Source organism: Carcharhinus amblyrhynchos, chromosome 6 (assembly GCF_965287045.1).
Source record: "Carcharhinus amblyrhynchos chromosome 6, sCarAmb.v2.hapA, whole genome shotgun sequence".
In the NCBI taxonomy this organism is placed as follows: domain Eukaryota; kingdom Metazoa; phylum Chordata; class Chondrichthyes; order Carcharhiniformes; family Carcharhinidae; genus Carcharhinus; species Carcharhinus amblyrhynchos.
In genome coordinates, this window is record NC_137329.1 from 58,158,183 (window position 1) to 58,178,029 (window position 19,847).

Below are 19,847 nucleotides of genomic sequence, written 5' to 3' on the forward strand. Positions count from 1 at the left end.
ATGATGTCCAGTTTGGGTTTCACCAGAGTCACTCAGGTCCTGACCTCATTACAGCCTTGGTTTAAATATGGACAAAAGGGCTGAATTCCAGAGGTGAGGTGATGTGAGAGTGACAACCCTTGACATCAAGGCCACATTTGACCAAGTATGGCATCGAGGAGCCCCAGCAAAACTGGAATCAATGGATATTAGGGGGCAAACTCTCCACTGGTTGGAGTCATACCTGGTACATAGGAAGATGGTTCTGGTTGTGGAGGGTGAATCATCTCAGCTCCAAGACATCTCTGCAGGAGTCCCTCAAGTAGTAGCCTAGGTCCAGCCATCTTCAGTTGTCTCATCAGTGACCTTCCCTCCATCACAAAGTCAGAAGTGGGGATGTTTGCCGATGATTGCTCAATATTAAGCACCATTCGCAACTCCTTAGATGCTGAATCAGTCCATGTTCAAATGCAACAAAATCTGGACAATATCCAGGCTTGGGCTGACATGTGGTAAGTAACATTCATGCCACATAAATGCCAGGCAGTGACCATCATCAATAAGAGACACTGTAACCATTGCCTCTTGACATTCGAAGGTGTTACTGTTGCTGAATCCCCCACTGCTAACATCCTTGGGATTACCACTGACCAGAAACTCAACTGGACTCGCTACATAAACACAGTGGCTACAAGAGTAGGTCAGAGGCTAGGAATACTGCAGCGAGTAACTCACCTCCTGACACCCAAAAGCCTATCCATTATAAGAACATAACATAAGAACATAAGAAATAGGAGCAGGAGTAGGCCATCCAGCCCTTCGAGCCTGCCCCGCCATTCAATAAGATCATGGTTGATCTGTCGTGGCTCAGTTCCACATTCCCGCCCTCTCCCCATAACCCTTAATCCCCTCACTTATCAAAAACCCATCAACCCGCGTCTTAAAAATATTTAGCGAGGCAGCCTCCACCACCTCAACGGGCAGAGAATTCCAGAGATTCACCACCCTTTGAGTGAAGAAGTTCCTCCTCAACTCCGTTCTAAACCGCCCCCCCTTTATCTTGAGGCTGTGCCCCCTAGTCCTACTGTCCTTTCTGAGCGGGAAGAGTCTCTCCACCTCTATCCTATCCATCCCATTCATCATCTTATATGTCTCAATGAGATCTCCCCTCATTCTTCTAAACTCTAACGAGTACAAGCCTAGTTTATTCAGTCTCTCCTCATAGCTCAACCCCCTCAACTCTGGTATCAGCCTAGTAAACCTCCTCTGCAGTCCCTCCAAGGCCAAAATATCCTTGCGTAAGTGCGGCGACCAAAACTGCACACAATACTCCAGCTGCGGCCTCACCAATGCCCTATACAGCTGCAGCAAGACCTCCCTACTTTTATATTCAATCCCCCTCGCGATGAAGGCCAGCATCCCATTTGCCTTCCTGACCACCTGCTGCACCTGCAAGCTGGGTTTTTGCGACTCATGCACAAGGACCCCGAGGTCCTTCTGCACCGTCGCCTTATAAGACATAAGTCAGGAGTGCGATGGAATACTCCCTACTTGCCTGGATGGACGCAGCTCCAACAAAACTCAAAAAGCTTTACACCATTCGGGACAAAGTAGCCCGCTCGACTGGCACCATATCTACAAACATCTATTCCCTCCACCACTGATGCTCAGTAGCAGCAGTGTGTACTATCTACAAGGTGCACTGTAGCAATTCACCAAAGATCCTTGAACAACATCTTTCAAACCCACAATCACTTCCATCTAGTAGGACAAAGGCAACAGATACATGGGAACACGACCATCTGCAAATTTGTTTCCAAGCCACTCACCGTCCTGATCTGGAAATATATCGCCATTCCTTCACAGTTGTTGGGTCAAAAACCTGGAATTCCCTCCCTAACAGCATTGTGGGTCAACCGACAACACATGGACTACAGCGATTCAAGAAGGTGGCTCACCACTACCTTCTCGAGGACATCTATGCAACAGATGCAGCCCCTGCCCCATGAATGAATATAAAAAATCTTAATTTTTCCTTATTTGTGAGTTTTTTTTGTACTGTTTTATTGCACTCCTGTGAACAGATTTTTTTAAAGCAATGTTTTAGCCAAGATCTGTTGAGGTGTAGTGCATGCACTGCAGTCAAGCAAATCTCAATGCAAATTCATTAATGTTTCTGAGTCAATTGTTAATGAATTATCATAAATCTTAACCATTCTAAGACATGCATTTTCCAGAAATCAAACTTCGAATTTTTCTTAAAGGAGCAGAGAAAATATTAAAGGAAGGTGTAATTCAGTGATGATGCACATCAGGTTATCAGAAAGGTGTGGGAAAGGCAAATTAGCATTGAATGGGCTATGGGGTGTGCAGCTAGAAAGCAAATGATGCATACGCTAGGCATAAAGGCAGGGCCAGTCAATAATACCATATCATGTATCTGCTGCACTGCGATGAACTCATCAAGGAAGTATTTGAACTCCTTTGTTAAAACATTAATTTTGAATTTGTAGCAAGGCACAATCTGAGAAATTGATCTGTGGACTAGTACCATAGTTACAATATTTTAGAATGTTAAAACTAATATTCTGATGCAGATGGAGGAGGAGAAAGTTCTGATGCAGATGGAGGAGGAGAAAGTGGGTTCCCGGACATGTGTCGTTTGTTTGAACAGAGGGGAGTACGGTAGGATGAGAGAGGAATTGGCGAATGTTGATTGGGGGAGCGCGTTGGAAGGTAGGTCTGCTGAGGAACAGTGGAGGATCTTTAAGGAGATCTTTCTTGGTGCTCAGCAGAAATTTATTCCGATGGTTAAAGAGGATCGTAGGAGGAGAGATAATCAGCCGTGGATAACGAAGGAGGTAAAGGAAAGTGTTAAATTAAAAGCAGATGCGTTTAGAGTAGCTAAGAGTAGTGGGCGAGAAGAAGATTGGGAGAGGTTTAAATGTCAACAAAGAATGACAAAGAAGTTGATAAAGAAGAGTAGGATAAACTATGAAGCTGGGCTAGCGCTTAATATAAAAAAGGATAGCAAGAGTTTTTATAAATATATAAAAAGGAAGAGGCTGGCTAGGGTGAACGTTGGACCCTTAAAGGATGAGAGGGGGGACTTGGTGTTAGGGGATGGGGAAATGGCTGAGGCCTTGAATAACTTTTTTGTTTTGGTCTTCACGGAGGAGGACGTGAATAATTTGCCGGGTGTTAGCGATGGAAAGATGGTAGGACAGGAGGGTCTCAATGACATTATTGTTACTAGAGAGGCGGTGCTCTACAGACTGGAGGGACTGATTGTGGACAAGTCCCCAGGACCGGATGGAATGCATCCAAGAGTTCTGAAAGAAATGGCGGAGGTGATAGTGGATGCCTTGGTGGTTATTTTCCAAACGTCGCTGGATTCCGGGGAAGTGCTGTAAGATTGGAAAACGGCTAATGTTACGCCGTTGTTTAAGAAAGGTGGCAGGCAAAAAGCAGGGAATTATAGGCCTGTTAGTTTAACGTCTGTTGTAGGTAAAATGTTAGAATCAGTGATCAAGGAGAAAATAGCGAGGCATCTTGAGGAGAATTGTTTGATAGAGCAGATGCAGCACAGTTTTGTTAAGGGGAAGTCGTGTCTGACGAATTTATTGGAGTTCTATGAGGATGTGTCTAGGGCGGTGGATAGAGGAGAGCCGGTGGATGTGGTGTTTCTTGATTTTCAGAAGGTGTTTGACAAGGTGCCTCACAAGAGGTTATTACAGAAGGTCAGGGGGCATGGAGTTGGGGGTAGGGTGTTAGCGTGGATAGAGGATTGGCTGTCAAATAGGAGGCAGAGAGTGGGGGTCAATGGGTGCTATTCGGATTGGCGGTTGGTGACTAGTGGAGTGCCCCAGGGGTCGGTGCTGGGGCCTCAGCTATTTACCATTTAAATAGATGATCTGGAGGAGGGAACCGAGTGTATGGTGTCGAAATTTGCTGATGACACCAAGATTGGTGGAACGGCAAATTGTGCGGAGGGTGTGGAGAGTCTGCAGAAGGATCTAGATAGGCTGGGCGAATGGGCCAGGAACTGGCAAATGGAATTTAATGTTGGCAAATGTGAGGTTGTCCACTTTGGTAGGAATAATGGTAGGAAGGACTATTACTTACGTGGCGAAAAACTGCTGCAGGCGACGGTGCAGAGAGACCTCGGGGTCCTTGTGCATGAGTCGCAAAAACCCAGCTTGCAGGTGCAGCAGGTGGTCAGGAAGGCAAATGGGATGCTGGCCTTCATAGCGAAGGGGATTGAATATAAAAGTAGGGAGGTCTTGCTGCAGCTGTATAGGGCACTGGTGAGGCTGCAGCTGGAGTACTGTGTGCAGTTTTGGTCGCCGCACTTATGCAAGGATACTTTGGCCTTGGAGGGAGTGCAGAGGAGGTTTACTAGGCTGATACCGGAGTTGAGGGGGTTGAACTGAGGAGAGGCTGAATAAACTAGGCTTGTACTCGTTAGAGTTTAGAAGAATGAGGGGAGATCTCATTGAGACATATAAGATGATGAATGGGATGGATAGGATAGAGGTGGAGAGGCTCTTCCTGCTCAGAAAGGACAGTAGGACTTGAGGGCACAGCCTCAAGATAAAGGGGGGGCGGTTTAGAATGGAGTTGAGGAGGAACTTCTTCACTCAAAGGGTGGTGAATCTCTGGAATTCTCTGCCCGTTGAAGTGGTGGAGGCTACCTCGCTGAATGTTTTTAAGAAGCGGGTTGATGGGTTTTTGATAAGAGAGGGGATTAAGGGTTATGGGGAGAGGGCGGGAAAGTGGAACTGAGCCATGACAGATCAGCCATGATCTTATTGAATGGCGGGGCAGGCTTGAGGGGCTAGATGGCCTACTCCTGCTCCTATTTCTTATGTTCTTATGCTCTTATTAATCAGAGCTTAAAATAGGCGAGTTGATAAATAGATTTGGCTGGAAGATGTATCCAAGTTAGATATATAAAGTGTACATTTAAATAGCTATCATTACAGCTCTGGAACTGTCAAGAAACTTGATTTAATGAGGTACTAGTTTAGCTAGCATATTTAAAGGAAAGTTATTTTATTACTTATTGCAGCAAAGACTATCAACATTTTGGATTAATTTAGCATTTACGCCAACAACCTTCCCTTAGGATGTTCATAAGCTGTAGAGTGAATGAATGAGCTTTTCTTGTTAAGCCCTTGAAGAAAATATTCAGAGACTTGCAATTATTTAGTACTTCAGGATCATAATTAGGTAACGTGCATGCAAATAGTTTGGTATAGAAGGTTAACGACCAAATTAATAATAGAGGTATAATGAAAATTCAGTTATATCACAACAGATTACTGAAACTTCCTTTTGAATACATTTAAGGAAATTCTTGCAGCATTTTCCATCAAAAACTCTGAAAGTAGTATTGAATTTTGTTTGCAATAATCTACGGATATACTTTGATCAAGCAGCTATGCAACAGACATCTTGATAAATGTTAAATAATCCAACACAATGTTAACAATGTGCCATCTGTCCTTTTGACAGAAAGACATTGTTACAAAAGAGGCTGCACATTCAGACACAGACTGCACTCTTGTGGAAGGAAGCCAGACTCGCTTAGGCAGAAGTACACTTTGCACTAACTCCACCTAAAGAAAGCATCAATCCAGAAATTATGCCTGAGAAAATTATAATAGTTTGAGGAATAATCAATGGATAAAATTCAGCACATGTGAGCAAGGGATACAATAAGTGGACAGAATAAGGCTGACTGGTATTAGGTAAACCTGGCAATGCAACTTGCTCTGTTTGTTGCTTCAGGAATGATGCTTCATGGAGTTTACTTTCAAATGAAGGATACTGCATTAGGTGAAAGCATATGCTGATTTCTGTAACATGTGAATCATATACTGAAAATATTGTGGGTGTACTGAGAGTTTATTCTTGCAATTGTTCGCAAAATGGTCAGTGGGATGATGCAGAAGTTGTTCAAAGAAAGAACAAAAAGAACAAAAACAGCCTGGGAAACGGGCCCTTCGGCCCAACGAGCCCACGCTGCCATCCCAACACCACCAGTGCCCCCCTCCACCCATGACCCTTGCCTAATGTTTTATGGCCATCCACATTGAGGGAAACTAATTTAGGGACAATTTATTACTGCCAATCAGCCTAACAGCACATCTTTGGGGTGTGGGAGGAAACCGGAGCACCCGGAGAAAACCCACGCAAGCACAGGGAGAATGCGCAAACTCCCACAGACACTGGCCCAAATCCATGTGTCTGCACAGCAATCAGCGATAGTCACTGAGCTGTCATCTTGCCCAGTATCTTGTCCAGTTTAGGCACACACTAACGACATGAAGCACGAGGCTAATCTCGAACAACCAAGAGCAGCCCAAGTACGACCCATCGCGTGTATGCCCCTTGTTGGACACAAGGCGGACCGACTTAAAACCTGTGAATGAAAATGAAAAAAAAACATTATTGTACCATATCCATTTACCTTACCAGGGACACCCCAATGCTAATGACCCTTATTTAAAACAATCTCCTATATCCACCCATCTCCAACCCAGTCATGTGCCTGTCTAAGTTACTCTTAAATGACTCTAGCATGTTTGCCTCCACCACCTTACTTGGCAGAGCATTCCATACCCCCACTACCCTCTGTGTAAAAAAATCTCCCTGTAATATCTGTGTTATATCTTTCCCCCCTCACCTTAAGTCCATGGCCCCTTGTCCTGTGTGTCTCTATCATAGGAAATAGCTTATCTCTGTTTGCTCTATCTATACCCTTCATAATCTTATATACCTCTATTAGATTCCCCCTCAGTCGCCGTCTTTCAAGGGAAAACAGCCCCAATTTCTTCAATCTTTCCTCATACCCCAGTCCTTCCATACCAGGCAACATCCTGGTAAACCTCCTCTGCACTCTCTCCAGAGTCTCCACGTCTTTCCGGTAGTAAGGCGACCAGAACTGGACGCAGTACTCTAAATGCGGCCTAACCAATGTTCTGTACAACTGCAACATTAGACTCCAGCTCTTATATTCTATACCCCTTCCTATAAAGGCCAACATACCATAGGCTTTCTTCACCACACTCTCCACTTGCACTGCCACCTTCAAAGACTTGTGCACTTGCACCCCCAGGTCTCGTTGCAATTCTATACTCCTTACAGGCTTACCCTTTATCATATAACTCCCCCCTACATTATTCCGGCCAAAATGCATCACCTCACATTTATCCGGATTAAACTCCATTTGCCATGTATCTGCCCAATCTACCAGCCTATCAATATCCCGTTGTATTGCCAGACACTGCTCCTCACTGCCCACCAATCCAGCCATCTTGGTGTCATCAGCAAATTTGCTGATCACACCACCTACTCCCTCTTCCAAATCATTTATATACACTACAAAGAGAAGAGGTCCCAGTACTGAGCCCTGTGGCACACCACTGGTGACAGACCTCCAGCTAGAAAAGGACCCCTCCACTACTACTCTCTGACTCCTCTTTGCAAGCCAGTTCTCTACCCATCTAGATACCTGGCCATGTATCCCATGAGCTTTAATCTTCTCTACCAACCTACCATGAGGGACTTTGTCAAACGCCTTACTGAAATCCATATAGACGACATCAACGGCTCGTCCTTCGTCGACCGTTTTTGTCACCTCCTCAAAGAATTCTACCAGATGCGTAAGGCAATACTTCCCCTTTACAAAGCCATGCTGCGTATCCTTAATCAGATCACAACGCTCTAAGTGCTCATACATCCTATCCCTAAGAATCCTCTCCACCAACTTGCTTACCACTGACTTTAAACTCACCGGCCTATAGTTACCCGGGCTATCCCTCCTATCATTTTTAAACAACGGTACCGCGTTCGCTATCCTCCAGTCCTCTGGGACCTCACCTGTGTCCCAAGAAGAGACAAAGATTTGCGTCAGGGGCCCAGCAATCTCATCCCTCGCCTCTCTAAGCAGCCTAGGATAAATGCCATCGGGCCCCGGAGATTTATCGGTTTTAATGCTACCTAAAAGCCCTAGCACTTCTTCCCTCGTAATCGATTGATCTTTCAATTGGTCTACCGCTCCCTCGATGGCCGTACCAGACATCAAGCCCCTCTCCTACGTGAATACCGACGCAAAGTATTCATTCAGGATCTCCTCCATTCCCTCTGCCTCTAAGCACAATTCCCCTCGTCTGTCCCTGAGGGGACCGATTTTACCCCTAGCCACCCTTTTGTTCTTAAGATAGGAGTAACACGCCTTTGGATTCTCCTTAATCCTACCTGCCAAAGCCACCTCATGCCCCCTCTTTGCTCTCCTAACTCCCCTTTCATCCATCATTCTGCCAGAATGGGACAGACATCTGACCAGCATTAGCCACTTAGTAACTGTTATGGAGAGCACAAAAAGAAGACGTAAGAAAAGTACTTATTGATGTGTTGTTAAGGGGCCAAATATATGATCCATTTAGGTTTGAATATTTACTGGCTTATACAAAGCTGGCTAACAGTGAACTGAGTATCGACAATTGGCAATGCCAGCTCAATGGCAATACTAATCATAACTGCCAGTGAAGCTTTGTGCAGCTGGCTATCATGATGGAGGTACTTTAATTCATGTGTTACCTGCAATTTAAAGGTAAGTGACCATGTTATCAAAGATATATTTTCAAGCTTTTAGAAAAGCTTAGAATGTTTTGTGCCCTTGGTAGGTTTTACAAAGACTGTATGTAAGACTGGAGAAAGAAATGTCAGCAAAAAGAAACCCCAATATGTAAACAGGAAACCAAGACTGAGGATACAGAGCAGCAAGTGACTTCCTGTTCCATGGCTGGTGAATTCAAAGTGCACTTGTATGGGTTATACATGAAATTAGTTGCCCTGTACTCTCTTGTATCCTCTCCAGAGGATGCCAATGCACCATCACGGAAGCAGATATTGACCCTACTTGAGCATGCTACCTGTAGGATCTGAGAACAAATGCCGGACTAGATGACATATGAGGGTTCATTCGTTCATAACTGGTAGCTGATATCTCAAGTTAACAGGCTGTTATATTCAGAAAACTAATCATTTATGACTGTATGCCAACTGTGAAATTGGTGGCTGGTGGTTCAGGGGTATGTGAAATTGTAGTTCTGGACTGCTTTGTTGCACTAAATGCACCAAACATTTCTTAGTGCATACCAGTCTGTGGGCTTCTGTATCCATCAATATCCTCATTACAGTCCTGTGCAGCAGAACCTGTTTGTGGCCTCACTTCCGGCAAGCTGACATCTGTGCTGTTCTTGTCTCTTGCTCTAGCTGCAGGTAATTTGAGCTCAATATCTCATCATATGCAGATCCAGCCTCCAAACTATGCTGTGTGTCCAGCTCATTATTGGAACTGATGGCTGTGAATGTGAAATCAAGTGACCGTCCCAAAAACATCCAATCTCATCGGGGGCTGGGATTTTCTGGTGCCGCTTCAGTGAATGGAGTTTTGGCTGAGCACCTAATTCGCCATTCTCACTGGCTGTGCGGCAGGAATAGACCAGATCAGAGAACACTGCCTGGCGTGTCTTCATAATCATTGTGTTCTTGCTGTTCCTTCATAACCTGGCAAGGTTGCACTTTTTGTGGAAAGGTACAAGATGGTGGGTGGGTGGGGAGTTGGCAGGGGTGGGTGGGGAGAGCAAAAGAAGAGTTAGATTGGAGGATACTGTCAGCAGTTGGCACCCCAGTAGTAGCTGGTCCATCTCCTTCATGGGCACTGGGGCATGCACACACACCTGTACCCTCCAGTTAGCTCCCATCCCTACTAATTGTGTGCTGCCTTGTCCTATAAAGAAAGAGGGAAGTGTGTCAGAGATTATCATGCAATGCATTTAGGTAATGTGGGTGTCATGGTTGAATAGAAAGCACTGTGCGCAAGCTGAGATGTGGGTGTGAGGTTTACAACAGTGCTAAGTTTGTGAAGGTAAGGTGAAATGTGAATTTTAGTTATGTACCCTGATTGAGAAAAGATTTTGAGGTAAATGAAGGAAGACTTAGTAAATTCAGCAATTTCTAAGGCTAGTAGTGCAGTTGGTAAGATAGGGCATATGAAGATTCATTGATTCATCTTAACTACTTGTGTAAACTCATTTAACTTCTTCCAGGACTGTATTCTGGTTCTCAGGACTGCACTCTTGGCATTGACATCTGCAGCTGTCTTACCCATTACTTTTGGAGTGTGGATCTTTAGGGCTTCTTGACCCTTGCAGATACAAGACATCTCTCTCTATTTCTACCTTCTCCACTCAGGTCTCTAATGCAAGTGATTAAAACTTTTGGAGTCCACCTTCTTCCATGTTGTACCATTGTTCGCTGTTTCTTAGGTCAGATTCACTTCCCTCACAACTGCTATAGCCATAGTGTATCTCTCCTTTATGAGTTGGCTTTACCCAGTGCAGGCTAGTTCTATGTGGCACTAGCCACTTCGTGACTTTGGCCCTCTGATGATAAGCTAAGTCATTTAGCAGTATGTTTTCTATTTGCTGGACATTAAAATCATGAAAATCAGAAAGCAGCTCAAAGTCACAGATAACAGTCACAAGATAATCCAGCATCATAACTAAACCCCTGTGTCTGTTTAGTGGGGGATATCCAATTTAGTCCCAAACACATTTATTTTTAAATTCTTTAGAGGATTGATGGGTGCCAAACCGTGAATATTTCCTGCAAAAAAGAAAGGGCTGATGACCAAGTCCTATCATTTAAAACTGGGAGCCTATGGAAATTTTCTGAGAAAGATTTAATGGGCTCTTTCCCCTCTCCCATCACAGGGATGTACCTGGTCCCTGCTCAGTGTTCTTGAGAATACCTAGGTGAGGTATGGAAATTCCCATAGCGTTCCCTATCATCCATAGGTGAAAGATTAATTTCCTAAATACTGCTGTGAGTAACCTACAGGAACATTAGAAAATTGTAGTTTTTTAATTTATTTTCAGCATTTTACTTTTATTAATTCTAAAAACATTGATGATGGAGAGATGGGAACAGGGTGTATGACTGAGTTTGACTCCAGAAATACATTCAAGCAGAGTTAGAAACCCAGGGAAACTCACTTTATAGCAAGTTATTGCTGTTCTAAATCATTGTTCTTTGTTACGTCAGTTGAAATCTTAAACCAAAAATTATGCCCATATTTCTTTGGTTTTGACACGTGCTTAAATTTCATTCAAATTCATCTTTCCTTTCTTTGCCTTCTTATAGCATTGTGCCAAGCCATACGCAGATATATCCCACAGAAGCAGAACTGGAATTGGGGAAGGTAAAAGGTGAAGAAGTGATGATGAATGAATCCCCTGAGCAATATGAATACTGGTGTAAGTGGCTTTTTTATGATCTTATAGAAATATGTTCAGTTGTTCAATCATATAATCCCATTGGAACAAAACTAGGCAGTACAATATCAATAAAGTAATTACTGAGTAACTTGACAAAGATCTTGACTTTGAGATGAGGTTCTTGACTGCAATTTCAGCTTAGATCAAGTAGAATTCTTGTTACAAAAAGATTTGTTTGTTGAAATAAGGGTGGTTGTCGTGGTAGACTTTGTCAGAATAAAAAAGATTAGAATAAGGGAAATTTAGAGCAAGTGAGATTCAAAAATATGGTTTAACTGCACTTTTTTCTTCTATGAATGTGCATCTAATTGAAAACTATTGTCATTTGTATCTCAGTTTGTGAGACTTGCCAGGAGTACTTCATTGATGAGTGTGCTGTACATGGATGCCCGATATTTGTTGCTGATACGCCGATACCAGTAGGTACACCAGACAGGGCAGCCCTTACGGTTCCTGCTGGTGTAGCAGTTGTGAAGGAGCCTGGAGGAGAGATTGATGTTCGTTGTTTGGATGCCATCATTCCAAGAGGAAGGATATTTGGACCATATGAAGGAGAAGTGTGCCAAACCGATAAGTCATCAGGGTTTTTCTCATGGCTGGTATGTGCTTTTCTTTACTTAAAAAGAACATGTGCCCATACGCACTTTGCAGTATGGCAAGGGTATTCATATCTTTGGCAGTTGAACATTACGTTTAGACCAGAAAAAGGATAAATTTATAGGCACATTTTATGAAGTGAGGTACCTAAAATAGAGCCTTGCTTAATGAAAATGTGGAACACAGAGTTTAGAACAATGCGAAATCATCATTTTGATCTTTTTTCTGATCTGCGTTTCCACTGAAGGAGAGTCCCTGCCAGGAACTTTGGGTAAATTTGGAGTGCAGAAGAGGCCGGAATAGTTCTACCTCACAATAACATTCCCTACATCATCGTCTGACGAGAGAGTGAAAGGAAAAGATAAATAAGTAGGGTATACAGTGCAGAAACAGGCCATTTAGCAAACCAGTGCATGCTGGTGTTTATGCTCCATTTGAGTGTCTTCTCATCTAACTTTATAATAGTAAACCCATATACCCTTCTCTTTCATGTGTCTGTCTAACTTCCCCTTAAATTAATCTATTATTTGCTCCAGCCACTCCCTGTGGTTGTGAGTTTCACATTCACACTAGTTTCTTCTGAATTCCCGATTCCTTAGGGAAACTTGTTTAATAGGAAAAAGACAGGAATTAGATGCATAAAAGAATGATGAAGAAACTGAAGTATACATTGAGCAGGAAAGGGGTGGAATATAGGCAGATGTGGAATAGAAGAAAAAGAAATATAGAGACACGTGGAATTTATGGGGAATTTGGATGCTTGTGGAAGAAGAATGTGGACAAGTGTCTATGATAACATAAGAACATAAGAAATAGGAGCAGGAGTAGGCCATCTAGCCCTTTGAGCCTGCCCCGCCATTCAATAAGATCATGGCTGATCTGTTGTGGCTCAGTTCCACTTTCCCGCCCTCTCCCCATAACCCTTAATCCCCTCGCTTATCAAAAACCCATCAACCCGCGTCTTAAAAATATTTAGCGAGGCAGCCTCCACCACTTCAACGGGCAGAGAATTCCAGAGATTCACCACCCTTTGAGTGAAGAAGTTCCTCCTCAACTCCGTTCTAAACCGCCCCCCCTTTATCTTGAGGCTGTGCCCCCTAGTCCTACTGTCCTTTCTGAGCGGGAAGAGTCTCTCCACTTCTATCCTATCTATCCCATTCATCATCTTATATGTCTCAATGAGATCTCCCCTCATTCTTCTAAACTCTAACGAGTACAAGCCTAGTTTATTCAGCCTCTCCTCATAGCTCAACCCCCTCAACTCCGGTATCAGCCTAGTAAACCTCCTCTGCACTCCCTCCAAGGCCAAAATATCCTTGCGTAAGTGCGGCGACCAAAACTGCACACAGTACTCCAGCTGCAGCCTCACCAGTGCCCTATTTAGCTGCAGCAAGACCTCCCTACTTTTATATTCAATCCCCCTCGCTATGAAGGCCAGCATCCCATTTGCCTTCCTGACCACCTGCTGCACCTGCAAGCTGGGTTTTTGTGACTCATGCACAAGGACCCCGAGGTCCCTCTGCACCGTCGCCTGCAGCAGTTTTTCGCCACGTAAGTAATAGTCCTTCCTACCATTATTCCTACCAAAGTGGACCACCTTGCACTTGCCAACATTAAATTCCATTTGCCAGTTCCTGGCCCATTCGCCCAGCCTATCTAGATCCTTCTGTAGACTCTCCACACCCTCCGCACAATTTGCCGTTCCACCAATCTTGGTGTCATCAGCAAATTTCGACACCATACACTCGGTTCCCTCCTCCAGATCATCTATATAAATGGTAAATAGCTGAGGCCCCAGCACCGACCCCTGGGGCACTCCAGTAGTCACCAACCGCCAATCCGAATAGCACCCATTGACCCCCACTCTCTGCCTCCTATTTGACAGCCAATCCTCTATCCACGCTAACACCCTACCCCCAACTCCATGCCCCCTTACCTTCTGCAATAACCTCTTGTGAGGTACCTTGTCAAACGCCTTCTGAAAATCAAGAAAGACCACATCCACCGGCTCTCCTCTATCCACCGCCCTAGACACATCCTCATAGAACTCCAATAAATTTGTCAGACACGACTTCCCCTGAACGAAACCATGCTGCATCTGCTCTATCAAGCAATTCCCCTCAAGATGCCTCGCTATTTTCTCCTTGATGACGGATTCTACCATTTTACCTACAACAGATGTTAAACTAACCGGCCTATAATTCCCTGCCTTTTGCCTGCCACCCTTCTTAAACAACGGCGTAACATTAGCCGTTTTCCAATCTTACGGCACTTCCCCGGAATCCAGCGACGTTTGGAAAATAACCACCAAGGCATCCACTATCACCTCCGCCATTTCTTTCAGAACCCTTGGATGCATTCCATCCAGTCCTGGGGACTTGTCCACAATCAGTCCCTCCAGTCTGTAGAGCATCGCCTCTCTAGTAACAATAATGTCATTGAGACCCCCCTGTCCTACCATCTTTCCATCGCTAACACCTGGCAAATTATTCACGTCCTCCTCCGTGAAGACCGAAACAAAAAAGTTATTCAAGGCCTCAGCCATTTCCCCATCCCCTACCACCAAGTCCCCCCTCTCATCCTCTAAGGGTCCAACGTTCACCCTAGCCAGCCTCTTCCTTTTTATATATTTATAAAAACTCTTGCTATCCTTTTTTATATTAAGTGCTAGCCCAGCTTCATAGTTTATCCTACCCTTCTTTATCAACTTCTTTGTCAATCTTTGTTGACTTTTAAACCTCTCCCAATCCTCTTCTCGCCCACTACTCTTAGCTACTCTAAACGCCTCCGCTTTTAATTTAACACTTTCCGTCACCTCCTTCGTTATCCACGGCTTATTACCTCTCCTCCTACGATCCTTTTTAACCATCGGAATAAATTTCTGCTGAGCACCAAGAAAGATCTCCTTAAAGATCCTCCACTGCTCCTCAGCAGACCTACCTTCCAACGCCCTACCCCAGTCAACATTTGCCAATTCTTCTCTCATCCTTCCGTACTCCCCTCTGTTCAAACAAAGGACGCGTGTCTGGGAACCCACTTTCTCCTCCTCCATCTGCACCAGAAACTCCACCATACAATGATCACTCTCCCCAAGAGGATCCTTCAGCACAAGGTCCCTAATTCTACCCTCCTCGTTACATAACACCAGATCCAAGATAGCTCGATCCCTCGTCGGCTCCAACACACACTGTCCAAGGAAACTATCCTGGCAGCATTCCAAGAACTCCTCCTCGAGCCCACCGCGTCCAACATGGGTCGACCAATCAATATGTAGATTGAAATCCCCCATAATTATCGCCGTTCCATTCCTGCACGCCGCATTTATTTGCGCGTTAACAGCCCGCCCCACCTCCAGATCATTATTTGGGGGCCTATAGACAACACCCACCAGCGTCTTCCTCCCTTTGCTGTTCCTAATCTCCACCCACAACGATTCCACTTTCTGCTCTTTGGTTCCTATATCATCCCTTGCTACCACCCTGATGCTATCCATAATCAGCAGAGCTACGCCCCCCGCTTTTTCCTCCCGCCTATCCTTCCTAAACACTTGATACCCCTGGACATTCAGCTCCCAGTCCCTGTCACCTTGCAGCCACGTCTCTGTAATGGCCACCAGATCATATCCATTTGTGCTGATCTGCGCCACCAGCTCATCCACTTTATTCCGAATGCTTCGTACATTTAGATAAAGTGCCTTCATCCCAGCCTTCACCTGGACCCTATTTGCCAGAACACCACCAACCATACTCACGCCCCCTACTCCCTTTATTCTTGGGACATCCTCAGCCTCTTCCCTTACCTGTACCCTCTCCTTAACTTTAGATCCCGTAATGTCACTTACCCTCACAACCTCTCTCTCCCCCCCAATTAGTTTAAAGCCCTACCTACAGTCCTATTTACACGATTCGCCAGGACTCTGGTCCCAGCACGGTTCAGACCAACCCCATCCCACCCGAACAGGTCCCACCTACCCCAATACTGATGCCAATGCCCCATAAGTTCAAACCCATTCCTCCCACACCAATCCCTGAGCCACCCATTCACTTCCATAAGCTTATCAACCTTACGCCCGTCTGCACTCGGTTCAGGCAGTAGTCCAGAGATAACCACCTTGTCAGTTCTACTTTTTAATTCCATTCCCAGCTTTTCATACTCCCTCCCCAGATCCTCAGTTTGCATTTTGCCTACGTCGTTGGCACCCACATGTACTACAACGACCGGATTCTCACCCTCCCACTCCAGGTTCCTCTGCAGCCCAGATGTGACATCCTGGACCCGAGCACCAGGCAGACAACACACCCTTCTGTGCACTTTGTCATTGTGACAAAGGACAGTGTCAATACCCTTAATCCCACTGTCCCCAATTACGACTACGTTCCTTATCACCTTCTCTTTGCCTATATCCTGCGTCTGCATCACTGTACTGTGTGCAGTTTGCTCACCAACCTCACCTCCCTCGTTCTCGTCCACACTGGAAGCAAGAACCTCAAACCTGTTATGCAGATTGAGAGGCTGAGGCATCCGGTCCCCACCCTCCTTCCTCCTCTCAGCAGCCCCCTCTTGTTCCTGACCCTTAGAGTTAGCCAGTCTAGTGGGGGATGTCTCTTGCACCCCATTTACAATGGCAACCTCTCTCCCCCTGATGAGCCTCAGTGTCTGAAGCTCAGAGGCCAGCTCATCTATCTTGAGCTGGAGCTCCTCCAGCAACCTGCACTTACTGCAGACATGGTCACTGGGAAGGACCCTGGGGTCCACCAGCTCCCACATCATACAGAAACAGCACATCACATGCCCCTCCATTATTCACTGCAGTAGTATTGAAAATTCCCACACGAACTTACCTGGCCCTTTTTCTCCCCAGCCCTTTGACCCTAAGCCCTAATAGCTCACTCTGCTTCCCTCTCACTCCGCTGCCCGCTGTCTACACCAGGCCTCCTTTTAAACCTGGCGCTGTTTTAAAGCCTGCTCACCCACAAATCCCTGCTATCCACTCCCTTAGAATTCTTAAAGCGGTAAATACAAAAAGCCCGCAAAAATGCTTTTAAATGATTTAAACAGTTCTACAAGGTAAGTTCTTACTACGAAAGTGCTTTAAACTTATTTAAACAGGTTTTTAACAGGTAATTTCTTATATGATTTAAGCAAATTGAATAATTGTTGAATGAAACAGAAAAAATTGAGTCCTATTATCACAAGGAAAAGGCAAAAATGTCCAGCGTGAAAGCCCTATTGTTTGAAGCTATGAAATAAATCAGGAAGTATGAAGAATAGAAAATCCTGTATGGAATAGTAACCAAAAAAGGAGCCACACATATTTTTGGAGTGGAATCAAAAGAAGATTGTATTTACGAACGTGAATGGTTCCCACTGGGTATTTGAATTGAGCATAAATCCATAAAGGAAAGTCAAGTCTGACAAAGGACAGAAACATGGTTAATGGAGGGGGGGGATTTTTCCCATCCTTCCTATGGGCAGGATCTTCTGGTCTTGCTGAAGGTACATCCGCACAGCGGGTTTCCGGGCAGCATGGGGTAAATTCAAGGGAAATTACCATTGACAGTGATGGGGCCAGAAGATCTTGCTGCCAGCAAATGGTGGGTCACCATCTGTTGCCAAGAAACATGCCTCATGGAGGGCCAGAGAATCCAGCTCAATGTTTCAGGTCATGAACCTTTCATTCCAATGAAGGATCCATGACTTGAAACATTAACTATGTTTCTCTCCTGATTGATGGTAGCAGATCTGCTAAGTTTTTCTAGCTTCCTCTGTTTCAGATTCCAGCATCTGCAGTATTTTGCTTAATCAAATCTCAAAAATGTAGTCAACAAATGAAGTAGAAAAAGGAGTGGCTAGTTGTAATTCATATGAGACTTCCATAAAACCATTGAGCAAGATTCACATAGGAGACCATGAACAAAAATGAGAGCAAATGGAATTGTAGTTAACCTATTGGCCTGGATGGGAAATTGAATAGGAGAAATGTGTCAGCGAGTATGGATAATAAGTATTACTCTAATTTGTAGGAAGTGGCTAGTTGTGTCCCCCTTTGTGGCTGGTTTGTGTGAATCTGTACTTGGGCTCAGCTTTTCAGCATATCTACAGCTGGTTTGGTTGAAGTGACGTAGAGCATCATTTCTAAGTTTGCTGATGACCCTAAATTACATTTCACAATAAATAGTGCCGTTGTGATCAGCAATTTGCAAAGTGATATTGATGGACCAGGTAAGTGGGAAAAGCAGATGATGTTCACTGTGAGAAAATCTGAGGTCATCCACTTTGGATCCAAAAAAGATAGATTTTCTAAATGGTGAAAAGTTAGGAACTGTTAATAATCAGAGATATTTAAGGGTCAAAATATGGAAATCCTAGAAACTAATGAACATACAAATAATAATTAAAAAGGCTAATGAAATGTTGGTCTTTATTTCAAGGTAGCATGATATTCTGGTTAGAACCCATCTAGAGTACTGTATTACTTTCTGGGTAAAACCCTCATATTAGCCTGAAGAGGTTATATAATAGATTTACCAGAATGAAATTGGGCCCAAGAGAGTTAAAGACAAGGACAAGTTGCATGAACAAATTTGTATTCCTTGAATAAATAAGATTAAAGGAAGATCTCTCAATCTATCCTATCAACTCATCTGATCACCTTAAACATGTCATTTAAAAGCTGTTTCCTCTGGAAGAGTTCAGAACACAGGACGATAACCTCAGAATTACAGCTAGTCTATTCAGGGGTGAAAAGAACATAAAAAATATGAGCAGGGATATACTATCTTGTTCCTTAAACCTACTCCACCATTCAGTACAATCATGGGCAATTTTCTGTCTCACTTTTCTGCCGAATCTCCAAATCCCAGGGTTTCATGAGAGCAAAAACCTGACCATCTTAGGTCTTGAATTTGTTCTGTGGTGGAACATCCACAACATCTGAGGGAGAATTCCAAAGATTCACAACTCTCTCTGAATGAAGAAGTTTCTCCTCATTTCAGTCCTAAATAATCAATCTTGACACAGTGCTCACATGTTCTAGGTTCTCCAGCTAGGGGAAACAATCTCTGTGTCCACTGTGAAGCTTCGTCAGAATTTTGTATGGTTCAATGAAATCATCTCTCATTTTTCTTTAGAGACTATAGGCCCAATTTAGTCAGCCTCTCATCATAGGACAACCCTATAATCCCAGGAAGCAATCTAGTGAACTTTCACTGTAACATCTCCAAGACAAATATATTCTTCCTCAGATATGGAGACCAAAACTATATTCTTATTTTCCAGGTATACTCTCACCAAACCCCTATACTATTGTAGCATAACTTACTTTTTCTTGTACTCCGGTACCTTTACAATAAAGGTCAATAAACTATTTGTCTTCCAAATTGCTTGCTGTATCTGCATGCTAACTTTTTGTGTTCCTTGTACAAGTACACCCAAGTCTCTCACAATTTAAAAATTTAAAAGGTATGTTACTAAAAAAAATGTGGTTTTCTACTTTGACTACCAAAGTGACCTTGCAATTTCCCATATTAAAAACACCAAATGCCACCTTTGTTGTCAACTCATTAATCCTGTCCATGTTTTTACCTCTTTGTGTTCTGCTCACAGTTTGGATTTCCATATAGCTCCATTGCACCAGTAAATTTATCATCTCTTTATCTGTCATTAATACAGATTGTAAATAGTGAGGTCCCAGCTCTGATGTGGGGCTCTTTCAATAGTAACAGCCAGCCAATTTGAAAATGCTTCTGTACTTTTTAAGAAGGATGTAAAATAAACTTAGACTTTACAGAATTTAGTTGCATGCAGCTTAATTACCGTGTCCTAAATTAACCCTTTAAACTAATTCAGTTTGACAGAGATATAACCATCAGGCAAAGACTCAGGCACTGAATTAACAAGTAATAACAAAACTTAATGAAC

At 43.9% G+C, this 19,847-nt stretch overlaps 1 protein-coding gene across 2 annotated transcripts in view; it reads left to right on the forward strand.

The window, feature by feature from the left end:
* Positions 1-19,847, forward strand: part of prdm11 (PR domain containing 11) — a 165,551-nt gene that overhangs the window by 30,600 nt on the left and 115,104 nt on the right. For both annotated transcript variants that reach the window (XM_080190513.1, XM_080190514.1), the window contains 2 exons: positions 11,197-11,309; positions 11,667-11,929. In XM_080190513.1, coding sequence (XP_080046639.1) covers positions 11,197-11,309; positions 11,667-11,929 — 376 coding nt within the window. The remainder of the gene's footprint in view (positions 1-11,196; positions 11,310-11,666; positions 11,930-19,847) is intronic.